Consider the following 18,499-nt stretch of genomic DNA (forward strand, 5'->3'; position numbering starts at 1 on the left):
CAAATAAATCATAGTTTATATTACATAACCTCTTGGATGCGATACAGGTCCATCAAAACACCCTGCTTTGAAAAAAGTTCTGCAATATTGATTCTAAACTTCTTACCGATTTAGAATTGCACTTCTTTAACATGGTTGTACGATGGAGAGTCTTTAAAAAGCATGGAAATCGATTCAACAGAACAACAGATATGATCCATTTTATTGGACGGATTATATTATCTTGTCAAATGATTTGTGTTTGTTTTGCTAATGTAGCCTTGAGCCTCTTGTCTCCTCTTATAATAACCATTTACAGTATAATGTGCTATTACTTGATGACATGAATATGGATGTATTTATGCAGGAAATAGATAGCCCTTTTGAATTGAAATTCTTTCGAGTTCTTGTTTCCACACCAATTTATTCAACCGAACCTGCACCCTTGACAGAAATGCACATATATTTATATTTATACACACTTGCCAGGGCCTTAAGGTGATTATCAGATGTTAAAGCAGTACAGAAAAAAAGACGTCCGGGCTAAAAGTGCAGCCGTGGCTAATTCATACATGACCTCTGTAGAAGGTCATTTCTTAATGGCGGTTCCTTAAGGGGCTCAAATTAAAAAGAAAATTAAATAATTGTTTCATCAGTGTTCAGCATTTAACAAAAGCGCTGCCGGTCTGCTTCTTTAAAATAGAAATTATGGCTGTAATAAAATCTCAAATCTGAACATACACGATCGAGAAAATGATATTCTGAAAGCCGGAGAGTAAAAGAAAAAGCTTTGAATACAAAGTTCTCCATCAGATTTTGAAAGTAAAAGTTTTAGCTCACTTTCCAAAGAGCCGAACAGCGACAAGAAGTGTGTTTCAGAAAGTGTAATGCATGCGTCTGAGCCCATCACTTGGGATATGATGCGTTCAACTCCTGTTTAAGTCATTGTCTCTTTCACCGAGCTAACGTAACGTAGCCTCGACTGTTTGGGTATTCAGGCTCGGTGCCTGGTGAGCTTTTTCTGATCAGCCGGCTCAGGAAGGGAAGTGTTTGGTGGTAGTCGGGGGAGAGGAAACTGATCGCATGACTCAGCCTTTTTCCCACAGATCCCAGTTTGTGTAGTGAATGCCAAGGTCTGTGCCGAGCGGGGGAGTTTTACTTTTCAGCACGGTGTGAGTCACCCAAAGCATATGGTAAACTGTGCACCTTGACTCCACCGGCTGCACATTGCTGGATGTTGAATGCTTCGTTTTGTTTAGATGTATTTGTTCTCTCTCTTTCCTGAAAACATTGCCTTAAAGTTTTACTTGAAATTGCATGTTCCAAAGCCTTGGACTCAGTCACTTATTTAAACACAAATACTGTATGTTTAATATCTGCTTCAATTAAAATATTAGTTTTTTAATTCTCGGTCTGTCTTTTTTCCAGGTCACCACAGGGAATCGCACCAAGCACTATGTTTCCTATCGGCGCAACGAGTTTGTCCAGATGAGGTTCCCCAAGTACGCCTTGCCAAAGGTAAAGCACAACAAAGTTATACTTCTGTCACTGCTTAACTAAACTAGGTTTCTAGTTTTACTATGGAATTATGGAGCTCTTATGGTATGGGAACAATGTACTAACTGCATCAATAAGCACTTGTATACTTCTCATAAACATTTACAGTATGTATTATTGAATTTCTGGCAAAGAAAGTATGACTCACAATGTATTGGACTGTTGTGGAGGTCGATGTCAATGTGGATTGAATAGGTTTATCATATATGGTGTTATCCACTTGTACCAGATTCCCTAGTCTGAAATGATTTATCAAAAAAGGTCTAGTATTTTACAAATTATGTCAATCTGTTTATTCGAGAGAATGACATTAGAAATCTTCACTTTTAGTTAGAGCTGTTTCTAACAATAGATACCTCTGTGAGGGGCGCTCACACGTCTGTGTTGTGACGATAGTGTCTACACTAAACAAAACAATGGTTATATATTCACTTGCAAGTTAAAATTAACTAGCATCTCAGAGTGCATACCACGATCCGGCACTGTCCCTGCTTCGATGAGTCGTAGACCTGTGTTGCATGTCATAACCCTCCGGTTTCCTGTCTAATAGCGGCAGACCGAAAAAATATCTTGACTTGCATAGTAAAGAATATGCTCTCTCAAAACAGTTACCCTCTCTAAAGTTTCACCGTTTAGTTCGTACTTTGATTTTACAAAGCTTCATATACTCATACTGAAAAAGGGCCAAGTGATGAGTTTGACTAGTTGCCCATAAAGAGTTTTCTGTTTGACCTTAACATCTTCACTTAACTTTAACACGTTCCCCAATCAACCAATACATGCAATTGAACGTGAAATAATTTTCCCGTCACTGAAACCAACTCTATAACCAATTATGTTCCACTTGGCTGTCGGTGTCAGATGTAAGTACCCAAGTGAATCCTGGTACCGGCCTGATACACGATAGCTCGCATAAAATATTCACCACTGAGCATCGATCCAGTCGCGTTCCGTCTCCCTGACATAGACAAAGACGATAAATGAGCTCCACTCCGATACAGTTCAAGGAACCTTCGCTGTCAGCGTCGGAGGCTCGGGGGGCCGTTTTCGCGTGGCACCTGCCTGAGTGCTATTGAGCTGCGCTGATTGAATGTATTTTTCAGCCTTAAACTAAGAAAAGACAATCAGTGCTATTGACACCCTGTCAGAGAGGACTGTGTGGATGGTGTTTTCCACACATGCACTCTCCAGGAAATGTATAGAATTACTTTAGCTCAATCCAACCACTTACAGAGATCTTATGCCTCAATTGTTTGACTACTTCGGCTACAGTACTCAGTGATCCTCGAGGAAGGTGAGTGGGATTGAATTACACACACACACACTTTATTTCTCTCTGTCCAACAACTGGAGACAATACAGATCAATTTCATTAGATGTGGCAGCTAGTCCGTGGAAGAAATCTGCTTCTGCATGAACTTGTGAATGTGTGTGTGTCTTGTCTCCCTCTCCTTACATGTGTCCTCTTACTTGGGTGAGCAGATAGGTCACACGTTGCAAAGCTTTTAGGTTGAGCAACACAGACGGGGGACAGGGGAAAGAAATAGAGAAGGAAAAGAGGGATGGAGTGAGAGACGCATAGCGGAGAGGAAGGGAGTGTGTGTGTGTGTGTGTGTGTGTGTGTGTGTGTGTCACCATGCACTATGTTTTTCCACTGTGAATAATTGAAAGGCTTGAGGATGAAAAATGCAGAGGCCATCAGAGAAAGCAGTTTGCCTCTGTCCTGTGAGACCTGACCTGAGTTATGGATTAAACACACACACACACACACACACACACACACACACACACACTCATGCAGGGACACATGCACACAGCTGGCATGGCTGCGAAATCACAGCCACTATTTTCCCTTGTTGGTTCTATTGCCATCCTCTTCTGTTGTCTTTCACCCAGGATGCAATCACCTTTGTTTTCAAACAAGTGCGAGGGTTTCAGTGAGCCAGCAAAAATGTTCTACTCAAGTGATAAAAATAAAATAAAATAAGTTCAGGCTGTTCCAAATCTTCAGTTCACTCCGTGTACACCCAGGGCTTTATTTATAGAACACTGCATAGAATCCACACTAAATGTTTTTAAACATTCAATATAAGAAATGTACATGCATCAAAGAAATATTCAGATTTGTAAAACCTTGTGTACGCCTGCCAGTGCACATTTTTACTTTTATTAATCGCAAATTAACTTGGAAATGTTAAAATTGCTCCTTTTATGAGAGCAAAAAAAGGAATTAAACTCACATCACCTAACTTGTTTATGGGTGAGGTCGTGAGCACTCTTTCCCTCCTTTTTCTTCCATTTACAAAGTCTTCAAAGTGCCGGTGCAACTTCACAGCTATGCATTACGAGTGTCAGTAATATCCCCGCTGGGATATTATTTGGAAATGGAAGTTTAATAGGTAGCGTCATTTATTTATTTAGGATTTCTGCACACAGTCTGGCCCTGCCCTCTGCGCTCAGGGAGGTAGGGAATGACATGAGACAGTGCTGATGAAATATTAAGTTTACCAAACAGTTGTAGAGAGTCTAGACAAATACTCACTGCTGTCAGGCATGGCAACTACAGAATGAGAAAGAGTATACTGTAGTATTGAGCGCATTGCCTTTACTCCACTAGCATTGCCAAGCGGACTAGAGATAGAAGATTAAATGTCATATAGCTGTCAGTTTCAAAATGATAAGCAAGGCTGTGCTCTGTACAAGTGCCAGTGCATAATTATTACGTATCAAACTCCAAAAATAACTGATACAAAAGATGTATTTGATCACTTTTTCCCAGCACTATTTCTGATCATTGTTAAATTCAGCTTGTTCCTACAACTTCAGATTTGTCAGCTTTACCAAGAAGGCACATTTAACATATGCTTCTAAATACTAACTGGTGTGATTGATCTTTTCTTCAAACAAACCTTGTCGGAGCCAAGAAGCCAGTGAAGTCTTTCTGAAAGTTATCATGTTTGAACCGACTCTATATTATGCCGTATATACAATTCTGTCTGAGTAATGTCCAACGGGCATGATGAGGATTTTCATGATTAATGGGATGTGTTAGACTGTGAAAGTCAATGCCAATGGTGTCACGCGTGCCAGGGGTTACCGACCCCTGTACTAGACATTAGGGCTCACGATTCGATTCGATTACGATTATCCTGTCTTCGATTCGATATCCCGATGCATAACAATGCGTTGCATCCTCAAATTTCTATATTACTGCACATGGCTTATTTTTCATCAATGAATACAATATGTAAGATAAATATGAACTCCCTTTTTATTATTTAGAAAGTGCGTCAGAAATCAATAACATAAATGTGACCCGCTCTATCGAAATCAGTCGGAAGTCGCAACGGCTCATTTAAAAAATAAACGTGGATTTGCGTAAAAAAATAGTTTTTCGGGGTTCGGGTGTTGATTTTAAATAAACAAATTCTTGGCATTCAGAATATGAAACTTTTATTTCCAAAATCACACGATAAATACATTTTTGAAGCTTGTAAAGGGAAGATAACAGGCACCTCTCACTCGCCACTCTGCTCTTCCTTAGCGCCGCCCCCCTCCCTCCGGCTGAAATTATGAATGTAAGCGTATAGTAATCATAGATAACACGGCAGGGTCCGTTATAGTTTGTTTTCATCTGATTTCAAATAAACAAAGTCTTGGCTTTCAGAATATTAAACTTGTTTCGGCAAATTCAGATGATAAATACAACTTTGAAGCTTGTAACGGCATAATTACAAGCGGAGAACAGAGTAACTTAACGTCACAGCAGGCATAACAACAGCCGGTGTTTCTCGTGAGTGTTTTCCCCGGGAAACAAACACAATACACTCAAACGCAAAAATACACAAACACACACACACATACATACACACACACTCGCGAGCTTCCCCCAGACCAGTAATCCAAACGAAAATATTTTCCCTCCTTAGTATTTTGATCATTTGCTCCGCTAATAATCAATCAGATCGATGGATTCCAGAGAAGAGGAAACTTTGAAGGCCTTTTTCTCAAAATTATGCCTCGGTGATAGTCATTATATAATGTGACATATTTCGCTTAATATTTTGAGTACAACCACAATCCTGACATCATTAGAGAGCTAGGAATCTCCTCTTTCCAACAGTGTATACAACTCAAAATGTGTCTTCGGGTCAATGCGACTGATTTCGATGGAGCAGGTCACAAATGTCTTGACATTAAATTATAAACCAAAGTAAACCAATTGTAAAGGTATAGCCTCCCTATATCTGTGTGTGAAGTTGTTCCATCCTCAAAAACTAATAGCTGCAGCTTCTAGCAACGGTCTTCTGCTCAAAAAAGGACACTGAATGTCCTGAATGTGGCATCGCAAACAAGATTTGAGTCTGAACACAGCAGACAACTGGAGTATTTGCAACAGTATATACAAACAAAAATAGTGCATGTGGGTGCACACTTACATTCTCTGTCGTACTGTTACATTAATCCCATGATTGTAGGAGATTAAGTTAGCTTCATCATATCTCAATCAGTGATTAAGTGAATAATAAAGTTTATATCAGGTTACTATCAGCCTGTCACTCATTATTTTCAGGGGGGGGGCGGGGTTTGGAGCAGCAGAGAGGAGACGTGATCGTGGAAGCTTTCCTCCTGCCTTCACAAAATGTACACACGTATTTATCGTCTGAAAATAGCAAGAGGACATTCATACTCTGCAATCGAAGACTTAATTAAATCCACCAAAAACCTGACATGACGACAACAAGTGTTTTTCAAAAACATAAATCGATGTGTGTCTCTGAGCCGCAGCGACACGGACTGATTCAGAGCGGGTCCTTCTGCTGTTGGTTCTGGACTGGTGTTCTTGTGTTGGTGGATAAAGCAGACTGCTCCGTGTTTGGAGTCGCTGTGCCGCTGTCACTTCTGTTCCCTGATCTCTGCGTCACCGACCGATTTGATATTCGTGTGACAGAAAAAAACAACTGTTATTGTCCAGCCACGGCCGGAAGATCAGGAAGCAACGTTACTATGCTATAATCAATTATGTTCTGTCCCTGCATTGATGCAGAATCGTCCACGTCCGCATCACGATGCATCGTAGAAACGATTCATTTCAACACCCCTACTAGACTTGCTACTGTGTGTATACTTTACAGCTGACAAATCACATTGGTTATTTTCATAAATTATTCTGTTTCGTTTATACCTGTTATAAGTTACTGACAGTTTTTAGGATGTGCCCTAAGAGTATCTGCACTCAGACAGTTTCCCTTTCCCCCTTCCCCCTCTCATTATTTATTTCTGTCTTTGCCTTTCTAATGTAGAGTTGTGAACACCATGCTGAGTTTAGGTCAAGGGAAGTTTGACATAGATTCCCTTGGCTTGTGCGGCCTGTAGATCTCAAGATCTCTGATATTTCACTCCCAGCAGTAGCTGTCTCTGGGGTGTCTGTGGCCCTGCTGCTCCTGACAGAGATGGATGGAAGATGTTTGTTTTAGAGGGCATTCAGTGATGCAGCACCGATAAGAGGAATGCTGGTAGAGATTTCAAGTCATGATTTCAGCTAAAGGGTAAAGGACAGGTGGCATTTTCGGTTGGGTGGCATTTTCAGAACACATAGCTAGGCTTGCCAGATGCGGAGATTTCCCATGACCATTTGTCTTTCTCTTGCCCTTATCATGCAAAGTGTAGCTCCTTTAGCTATTGTGTAATGTAAAAGCCCTGGATAAATGCCACTGACTCCAGAAATGGACCAGAGAATACTGGTGTCCAAGAGTTCAAACTACATTTTCAATTTGTTCTGCTCAGCAGTTTTTCCTTGTTGCCGGCATCGTCCTACATTTTCCTATTTTAAACTCTGGCACCAGTTCAAAACAAAGTGTTCTCTTTAATTTTGATACGACATTTTGTCCAATTATTGGATTGCAGACCTTTCCAACCCTTGTACTGCTTTGTCCTCTTTGAACTACTCCTACAATTTGTACACTTTCACCGAACAGAGGTGGTGAAATTGAGTTTCTGTTCATAGAACCTGATGATCGGTCATTTAAATACATATTGCCTTGAAAAATAAAGATATCTGTTGGATAATCCTTGGACAATTTTTGGAAGCCGACTTGCATTGTATATCTTTTTGAGACCATATTGTACCAATGCAATGAGCCCTTGACAGAGTGAAATGAAAACAAATACTCCTTTTGAAGATTCCTCATGGTACAAGTTTGATAAACTGCTTTAGACTCATATAAAATCATTCAAACAGTGTAACATAACTATTGGATATGCCATAGTTTACAAATCTCTTTGCAACTTCTTGGAATAAATTCCGTCTTTTCCCATCCCAACCAAATCCATTCAGTGAAGTTGATGTTTTTGAAACGTCGTCTTACTGAGTGCGTCGCAAAGCTTCTTTCATCTGCCATTCATTATAATCCTGAGTATTGGGCTTATATATTTCAAAGAGACTAGTATGACATTCAAATCTGTTCAACATGTACTTTTAAGGTGCAAACTGTAAGCCTAGCAGCAAGCATTTAAATGAAAAATAAAAGACATAGGCAGAGGGGAACTGTAAGTGGTTGGGTTTTGTTGTCGCATAATTTCCTATTCAACTTTGATAGATTTTTAATTTTTTTACCTTCATTAGGCAGAAGACTAAGATGTTTGGAGTAAGGGCGGAAACTGGTAGGCCATAGTGGCAGCCTGTAGCATCATGGGAGAATTGTCTTTTCAGCCTTCTTACTAGTTCTCTTGAACTTTTTGGCTTTACATTATACAAAGGGGAAAGGTTTACGCCTATTTTGATGTTTTTAGTTTTGTGTTCCATGCAAAGTTAAGACTAGTTCTGAGAACGTTTTTGCCCCATGCCACATCTGTTACCTCTAATACTTGGCTTGGCCACGTTCTGTAGCTCTTCAGAAGTAAACTGAAAAGCTACCTTCCTTTTTTTTAAGTTGTTGCAGAATTGTCTTTCTGGTAATATACACACAGATTCCTGGGTGAATTAAAAAAACAGTATGTATGAAAATCATCTCACAACTTTCAATACTGAGACATAACCATAAATCAAAAGATATTGAAGCTCTAGGGTTTTTTCTGGGCAAAACGGCAGTGTCAATGATCATAGACACTCTTTCTTGGGCACTTTCCCCTTGCTCTCTGATGGCTTTATTTTATTTATGGCTTTAAAATGTTATGTTAATGTAATCACTAACTTAGCGAAAGTGCTGACTCGCTCCTTGTGCCGCAGTTACAGTCTCTCATGAGTGATGGAGCCATTTGCATTGGACGCTCACAAGTTTTGACAAGAACACCTAACAAGTTTTCTAAGCTGCCAAAGACAGTTTTGCAGTGGGTAAATCGCTATCTCCTCCAGTTTGTTTGTATAACTGTAGCTCTGCATTAATCAGATTATGTTCTCAGGCTCAAAGTTAGTTACTGTCAACTTTTCTATGAATCCAAATGTGATTATTTTACTGCTGTACCCATTATCTCCTTTCCTTTTCTTTAATATCCCTTTTCCATTATTTACCCCTGTAACTGCTTGTTGCTTTATTTTCTTCTCTACTTCACCCTTTACTTGCCTTTCTTGCTCACCTTTATGTCAAATCGGCACATTTTATTTTCCTGTTTTTAATTTGTCCTGTTTGCGCAATTCATTTTCTTTTTGTGTCTTCAATGTAATTAATTTGCTGTTCTCTGGCCTGTATTTTTCTTTAGTTCCCAACCACAGGGTTCTTACGGTCATTAAAAACCTGGAAAAGCCATGGAAATTCAAAATGCTAATTCCAGGCCCTGGAAAAGTTATGGAAAACAATATAGTTTTGGAAAAGTCATGGAAATTATAATATAATTTATATTATATCTAATCGCCGAAATAGTAATACTATAATGATAATAAATACTGTATCATAGGGCTGTGCAATTAATCGTATTTTAATCGCAATTACGATTTTGGCCTGCCACAATTACGAAAACAACATAATCGAAAAAAATTATTATTTTGCTTTGCTAGGTTGTGACAGTGCACTGCAACATATTTGATCTAATTTATTTTAGTCTAATTTATTTGTATTTATCATATTTACATATGTTCAGTAGCTTGTTGAAGTGCGCTCTAAAATATTTGTTGAGCTTGTTTATTGGTATTTATTATTTTGATATTATTTATTTAAATGTATCATTTTATTTATTTTTGTATTGGTTTTTAACTATCGGTATATATCAACAGTTAAAAATATACTGTTCAAATTATTATTTGTATTTGTTTTAAAGTTCAATAAATGGATGTTTTCAAAGTCAATGAATAATCGTATTTAATAATCGTGATATCAATTATTGACCAAAATAATCGTGATTATGATTTTTGCCATAATCGCACAGCCCTACTGTATCGTATAGTAATGAAACGTCAAATGGCATTTAACTGACGAGGTATTTTGCTGGTGAGAGATTTTAGTTGCTTTAGCATGTAGAAGCTCGTAAGCCTACTATTTGATTTGTTTTAGATAGGCACAACATGTTTCATATGCAGACCTTATTTTCCTGTTCCATGTTCAAATAAACCATTTTCAGTGGTACTGCTGAGAAAGAGTATTTTTTTTGGTCATGGAAAATTAGGTAAAGGTCATGGAAAAGTCATTGAAAATCATTGGTGAAAAAGTGTATGAACCCTGCAACCAGTGATTCAAAAAATATTCTCCCTTCCTAACTCACACGTCTCCTTTTTCTCTCAATCTTTTCCCCCAGGATGTTCAGATAGTGAGTACTGACGAGGACCAGGTCTTCCTCGCCCTCCAGGAGTGGTACCAGACGGACACATATAACTTGTACCAGTCTGACCCCCAAGGCGTCTACTACTCCATTGTCCTAGAAAATGTTCGCAGCACCAAGCAGCCAGAGGAGAATGTCCTCGTTGACATACTTGAGGTAAGATGGGGTAGAGAAGGGGTTCCCAAAGTGGGGGTCGTGAGACCCCGAGTGGGGGTCGCGAGATGATTACAAAATAAAAATTGAAAATTAAAAAAAATGTATTAATTTTTTTAATACATTTTTTTATCAATTTTTTGTATCATTATTATTAATAATAACGTGTGCATAGAAATGTTTCAGGGGCGGACTAGCCATATGTATAATTTCCCCGCAGCGAGGCTCCCCCTTTGACAATCCACTAGCGTAGTGTTTCTCAAACTTTTTCATACCAAGGACCACTTAACCAATAAAAAAACACTCACGGACCATTTAACTCCACAAATATCCAAAAACAATAGGCCTGCTTACCATTCCAACAGTATATATGAAATTATAGCCTAATAATGACAGTTTAACCTTCTCTATATCGCCTCGTTCACACATTAAATCAACAATACAAATACAACTACAGATTATATAAGCATTTAGTTCAAATGCGATTTAAAATGCTCTCAGGTTTTACACCTCTTATGAAATGTAGACTACATTTATTACGGAGTTTATGTCCGAGCCAACAGACTCACAGATCGTTGGCTACTGAGAGATATGCAAAATACACCGCATAGTACGACACAAACCTCTGCTGTGGATTTTCAAAACAAAATACAGTAAAACTATGGTAGCAGGCCCAAGTTTATCTCTCTGAGGCCTGCATGGTCTGCCTACAAAACAAAAATAAAAAAACACTGTTGATAGCCATAGAGTACTTCAGTCTCAGAATACCTTAACATTCTATAAAAGGTACACAGCTGAGTCCAAACCCAAGCTTGCTATAAATGTAAGTTCTGTCCCTTCTGGGGAGCTTTATCAAGAGTGTTCTCCCAGAGAATGAAAAGCCAATTGGTGTGAAAGTGCTTTCAAGTGGATATAACCACGTCATGAAAAAGAACCAATTAATCATGCTAAACAGAAAAAAACTGATTCTGTCTCTATTATTATTAAACTCCAGAGGCAATGAATGCAGGCTCATGTACTTTCACTCAAACAATTTGCTTTATATGCAGCACTACTAAATTATAGATAGAGACCAAAGCTGGGGAATTCGGCAAATTGAGACATGTCTAACATGCGGCTCGGTTTAAATGGCCTTTATCGGTTCACTGTGTAATGTTTTAACTTCAAAGCATGGAGTGAGCAACCACGCAGCTGCAAAAAGACATCTATGTATCAATTACAGAAAATGTAACTTTTACTGGCCTGCAGTTCATGTGTCAGTGGTTTCCTTTCATTACCCAAGTGACATGCATTGCTGCTTTACATTTTCAAAACCCTGCTTGAAGTTAAAGGGTGCATTATCTGATGTTCTGGTTAATTTTCTCAATGCAGTTGTATTGTTCAAGATAGCATTACAATCCAGTTGCTGCTGTTTTATATTTGGAATCTTTTTAGAAAATTCTACATAGTTTAACCACTTACTATCCTCACCTCATGTGTCTATGTTTATGAATATCATTTGAGGGCCAGTTTTTAGAGTAAGGTAAGAGTTTAATAGATACAGGGTTGTGACTGCTCAAGCTGCTGAATACTTGTATGGTGGCTAATGTGTGCTATTCAAACGTTAAAAAGTCTAAAGGTACATATTTTTACTCACATAAGGGTGTCAGTTTGCCGATTTAATGACTTAAGCTGGAGCCACACGAGGACGATAACGCAAACGGACCGAAATCGATATCAAAAAAGTATTCCATCCACACGCAATATGCACCAGAAACGTGTCCGTTCACTCGAGACCGCTCGAAAGCACTGGAGACGCTGTAGCACATATGCCGAGCCTGTAAGTGGTGCTGTACTCCTGCCACAAAAGCAGCGAAGAAGACTTCCCGCGCATGGTTGCCATGGTTGTCCTTCTGTTTATTCTCCGCTGTGGACGCTCTGGCTCTTTTTCTCCCTCCCCGAGGCAAGCGTTTGCTCCTGCTGTAAATCTCTCCGGTTAGTCCACCAGCAGATGACAAACACCCACCTCTCCGCCTCTTCCAAGGGACGAGGGGACCGTGCGGCAGAGTTTCAGTTAGATTTTTTTTCGCCGGTCAACATGTCCGTTAAAGTTGAAATCTTCCGGACAAAATTAGAAAAGTGCCGGTCAGAGGTCTTCTTTGTTATTTATTGAGCTTTAAAACAAATTGATAACGACTCTTTATAATAATATAAGAATAAAAAACGGAGCCTCTCTTTTCCTCCCCCTCTTCTGACAGCCCAGCAGCTGATCTCTGAGCAGGAGAGGTGGGAGAGGCGGGGCTATTGCTTCAACGTTATCAGGAAATGATAGTATAGGCGTAAACACGGAACCGTTGTTCCCCCCAGAGTGTTTCGTTCGCAGATCTACCCACCTTGGGACCCGTTATCGTTATCGTTGTATGCGTTTCCATGTCGGCCTCGTGTGGCCAAACTGTCTATATGATAGGGAGCTGTAGCGGATATGACCGTTATCGTCCTCGTGTGGCTGGGGCCTTACCTCTCACTCATGCCTACATGTTTTAACGTTTACCATAAGAAACGGCTGGAAGGCTAATATTAAAATAGTCATTTTGTATTGTTAATCCCTAGCTATTGTAAATCTGCCATGTTTTTACAGGTACGTGGGATCAAAGGAGTCTTCCTAGCCAATCAGAAGATCGATGGAAAAGTGACAACTCTCATCACCTATAACAAAGGGCAAAGTTGGGATCTCTTGGCCCCGCCTATGACTGACATGAATGGCAAGACGATAACCTGCAAAGCAGTAAGTACTGACTCGGCTAAAGGTCCCTTTCACTTTCTTCATTGAGTTTGTCTTTTACCAGAGTTGAATTATTAAAAAACATACTGTCTTCAATAGACCTACAGTTTGATACACGACTGCCATTACTTTACAGCTTCAAAGTGAATGTGTTTGCAATTACTGTGACACCATATAGTTGTAGCAAGTCAGTTTCCAATAAAACAAACTGAGGAAAAGACACAACACAACAACCCCTTACACCTGTACACATCCAAAAGGAAATGTGTATTTCCCAAAATGTGAAACTGTTCCTTAAAGCAACCCCTTGATACTGTGTTTTGTTGTTGTGTGAAGGAGCGAGGTTTGCATCAGGTATTAATCTTCTGTCTTGTTTGTTTATTTTTACTTGGCATTGATTTGTTTTTCGTATACACTTTTCATATTGATTTTCTCTTCTGCTGGCATGGGGCATACTAAAAAACACAAGTGGTATTTATCTCCTCATCTCTCTGCAAAATAAGCATATACAACTATTTTACAAAATGCTGATCTTGACCATTCAAGTGTAACATCGTTTTTCAATATCTTTCTTTTCCTTTAAAATATCTTAAGAAAAGCCAAAGTGACATTTCTAAATGGCATAGGTTGCAGTGGCAGCATTGAACATCTAAAAACACCAATGCCTGATTTGAAAAAGTAGCTGTGATTGCCTAAAGTATCCTGTCACTCTTCACCAACCATTGTAAAACCACAAAAACTATTATTTAGTGTTTTCCTTAAAATGAAAATAGCACGGTAATGCATTTCAACAAGGAGGGTAGAGCACATGCAATCAAAACAGAAAATATATAGTTTATAACTTTCCATTAACAAGACGTGTCATGTGGGTCTGTATGAAAGGGACCTCGGGAAGGAATATACTCACATCTCCCCACTGAAAATCAGGGCTTACAAACTATTCAACTACAAATAAAAATATAACTGAGGCACCGCAAATATTATTGTAGTTACAACTACTGTACTGTATGTCCATTCAAAGTACTGTGTGAACCAGGCCTAAACAAAGCCCAAAGCTTCAGCAATACGCCTTAGCTGGTTTATGTGTATTTGTAAATCCAAAATATGCTTGCAATTATGTTGTTGCAAACAGTTGGTCAGGTTTAACAATTCCAACCTAACATTGTGAGTGACCGTCCTTCATTGTAACTGTGGCTACCTGATAACTTGTCCTAAAAGAAGTCCCCACTTATAAATAAAAACGATATTGCACATTTGAGTACTATTAGTGTATAAAAAGTAGCTTTCTTATGGCGCATTTCCACCACACGGTCGGCCTCGGCCACGCTCGGTACTGCTTGGCCGCGTTGGGCCTTAACAGGGCCGGCTCACTTCATGCTGCGCTTCCATTACAGTTTAGGAACTGGGGTAGTTACTATAGTAACGCAGTGTAGGCGGAGCCGTGACGTCATCTTCATTGAGAACCCCAGAAAAACAACACAGCCGTTAGCTGTTAGCACTCAGAGCTCACAGCTCCTTAAATATGTTCAGAAACTCGACAAAAGTTAAACAAGTACACACCACAGACTGCCTGTGTCATGGTGAATACAGTCGCTGCTTTATTTATGTCTGTATAGGCCGTTGTTGTGAGTGTGGACGGTCGGAGCATATACTGCGTTAGCTTAGCCAATCTCCATTTAGAAAACACGCATTTTAAAAGGTTTTTCGCCTGCCGTCTGTCTGCAGACTTGTCAAAGCATTAATTCATGGTTTTTACTAACCGGTATCAGTATATTGTTACTTCGGCATCATTTTGAAACGTGTATTACAATTAAATCACGGTCAAATATGTCCATCTTGTTGTAGTTGTAGCCCCCTTGCCAGCGATCCTCTCTCTAGTTTAGCATACTCAGCCCGACTCAGCCCTGTTTGTTGGCCCCGATAGAACCACAATTTGGGCCGGGCCGGGCCGTAACTAGGCCTAGTGGAAGCGCAACCAAAAACGGGCACGGCACGACACGGCACGCTTAAACCGCGCTCCGCGCCATGGTGGAAATGCGCCATTAGAAGGGAATGCCTAAGACCCCATTTACACGCAAACGAACCGAATACCATATCAAAAAAGTATTCCGTTCACACGAGACCGTTCGAAAGCGCTGGAAACGCTGTAGTACATATGCCGGGCCTGTAAGTGGCGCTGTACTTCCGCACGAGACCGCTCGAAAGCGCTGGAGACGCTGTAGTACATATGCCGGGCCTGTAAGTGGCGCTGTACTTCTGCCAGAAAATACACCAAAAGCAGCGAAGAAGACCCCCGAGCATGGTTGCCATGGTTGCCCTTCTGTTTATGCCCCACGGTGGATTTAGCAACATGTAGTTCATGTCAATCTCCATGTCCACTTGTTGCTGATGGTTGTGGTAGAGGAGCTGTAGCTTTTGCACTAACATCTGTAGCATGGTCGAGCTGTAGATTTTGCACTAACATCTCTAGCTACCGACAGTAGCTACTGACCATGCTACAGCAGTGAGCAGCAGAGGTGTGCAGAGGCGGGGCTATGGCTTCATCGTTATCAGGAAATGATTGTATAGGACGTACACACGGAGCCGTTTGGCCCCCCAGAGCGTTCCGCAGATCTATCCACCTTGGGACCCGTTATCGTTTGCGGGGTCCGTTTCCGTGTTTCCGTTACGGCCTCGTGTGAACGAACGGGCTATACGAAAGAGAAAAGTAGCGGATACAACCGTTTGCGTTCTCCTGTAAACAGCACCTAAAGCTCTGCCTATTAAGACTAAAGCGACGAGATTCAGAGGAGCTCTGGCAAATATTTGCATTGCTGAAAGTCTAGTCTTTTTCTCTCTTTTAAAATGAGTTCGCTTTTATTTATTTTTACCAAGTAAAATGCAATTTAGAGCAATGAAACCCTTTACTGAGCTGTATTTGCAACGGGATTATCAGGTAAGACTATTTAAACATGACTCAGCGAGAGCAGTTCACCCACAATTTCGCTGAAGTGATTCTATTTTCTTTAGGATTCATTGCTACAAATGCACTTTCAAACAATCAATCAGATGGTCGGATAGTGTATTTTGTGGTTGAATCATACGTCTTTCCTCTCATCAAATTGTCTTCACATGTTCTCTCTCCACCAGCCGGACTGTCACCTCCACCTCCACCTACGCTGGGCGGACAACCCCTACGTGTCGGGGACTGTCCACACCAAAGACTCTGCTCCAGGTCTCATCATGGGTGCTGGTGAGTCTCCCGACTTTTTAATGTGACCTTCTTTCAACCTTGCATTTATAAATGTGTTTCAAGTCAATTAGAATTGAAACACATTTATGCATATGGTGCAGCATATGACACCATATGTCTTTACACTCTCTATTTGGATGGTGAACCCCCTTTCCCACCCGTCAAACATACAGGGAAGAGCTACTCGGAAGGGATCCATCCTCCAAAATGGCAGACGTGCAATTGTCCTGTGAACAGAATAACCAACAAAATAAAATGACAGTATGAATCAATTATAGCTAGATCGGTTACATGTGTATGTAGGTTACATTATGTATTTTTACAACGGATCCAGGATGACGCAAGCAACTTTAGGTGTCACTAAAAGCACTTCACACCACCTCATCTCTATCAGGTAGACCTGGATAGAGGTTACACAAACATACAAGATCACACACCATTCAAACATATAGTATTACAAAAAAGTGAGAGAGAGAGAGACAAGAACTTCATCCACTCAAGGGAAGACAAGACGAGAGACTGAACCTCCTAGAGGACCAAGATAAAGATCCAAAACATCTAGAATGAGGCACTGACCGCCAGAAGAGACAGGGATCGAGGGACAGCCTTTGTGAAAATAATGGACCCGGAGGAGAAAGTAGAAAGAGAGAGGCACACAGCTGTGCTTGAGAGACACGAATAAACAGAGGGTTAGAGATGGTGGTTTTCTGTTTACTTCGTCATCAGGGAAACATTGACTATACTTCTACAACTATTACCAGGATTAATTACCTTAAAGTAACTGTCCTGTTAATGTCTGGTACCCTGCTTAAAGCATCATGCCAGAATAAAAGTAAAAGACACTGCTAGCAAGTCACTTTTCAAAAGGGCTGAATGTGGAGTTTCACCAGTATTATCATGCATTGTATAACTTCAATAGTCAGCAAAACCAATAAACGTGGACACATGAAATACAGGAGTTACTGCAGTGTAGAGGCTAAAGCTGTATTGAACTGTAATGAACTTCAGGAAGCGCACCAACATGCATTAGCCAACTAAATCCACATATGCATAATGCAAACTGAAGCACATTTCACAAACTCACCCTTCGGCCTAGTGAACCATTTTCCTACAAACACTAATTCCAAAGGAGAACACATATATAGCTATTTGTCACCACACTACCCCGTTGGCCTGCAGCAGAGATTAGGAGCTGTAGATGTTTGATAAACTCACTTCTTTCAAACTCCACACCCATAGATTCTCTAGCTTCTTCTTTTTGTACAACAGACGCTGACTCAAATCACTTGAGGGAATTATCAGACTTCAAACAGCTCCCTGTGGAGAAACAAAGTGTAATTTGTTTCACAAAAGCAGTTGCAAACTATGATACATCTTAGATTCACTTTTTATCCCTGGAATATAGTTATTTATTGTGCTATGTGTTACTTTAAACACAGCTAAGACCATGTATGACGCTGCTCACACTGTGAAGTGATCTTTAATATCATGCAGTAATAAAACACTTTTCAAACGCTGTGCATTAAAGTCAAGTGAGTGAGTCATAGTGAAATTCCCTCTATAAATAACTCTTTATAGATAACTGACACAAACACGTATAAACAATGTCAATTATTTATATACTAATAATTCATGTAGATGGTAAAAAAAAAACAGATAAGTTGTTAATATCATATTTAATCTATTTATGTTTCGTGTATCATGTATAGTGCAGTGTATTATATTCCTGTGTGCGTGTTTGTTAGGCTGTGTGGTTTGTTTTTAGTCTGCAGCCTCTACAGTAACACTCCATTATAAGCATGCAGTCCCTGTGCTGAGCTATAGAAAGTGCCACTTCTCCAGAAAAAGCTCCATTTACCCTGGGAGAAGCCATGACACAAGTATTTCCTTCAGTCTGTGCAGTGGCGGGCTATTAAACCACATTGCGTCATGCCTGAGCACTCAGAGGGTTTCGCTGAACCAAAAGCAATTTTACTTATTTAATACCTTGTTGTGTTTGTTTGCAGGCATTCCTGACAGAAAGCGAAAAATAGCATGTCGTGAAAATTGAATAAGGATAAAAAGGC

General features: G+C 40.0%; 1 protein-coding gene across 4 annotated transcripts in view; it reads left to right on the forward strand.

Moving 5' to 3' along the window:
• The window catches only part of sorcs2 (sortilin-related VPS10 domain containing receptor 2), a 208,635-nt gene that overhangs the window by 174,836 nt on the left and 15,300 nt on the right, over nt 1-18,499 (forward strand). For all 4 annotated transcript variants that reach the window (XM_034136631.1, XM_034136632.1, XM_034136633.1 and 1 more), the window contains exons 8-11: nt 1,408-1,497; nt 10,264-10,443; nt 13,058-13,204; nt 16,331-16,433. In XM_034136631.1, the coding sequence (XP_033992522.1) occupies nt 1,408-1,497; nt 10,264-10,443; nt 13,058-13,204; nt 16,331-16,433 (520 nt within the window). The remainder of the gene's footprint in view (nt 1-1,407; nt 1,498-10,263; nt 10,444-13,057; nt 13,205-16,330; nt 16,434-18,499) is intronic.

The sequence above is a fragment of the Trematomus bernacchii genome, unplaced genomic scaffold (assembly GCF_902827165.1).
Source record: "Trematomus bernacchii unplaced genomic scaffold, fTreBer1.1, whole genome shotgun sequence".
Taxonomy (NCBI): Eukaryota; Metazoa; Chordata; class Actinopteri; order Perciformes; family Nototheniidae; genus Trematomus; species Trematomus bernacchii.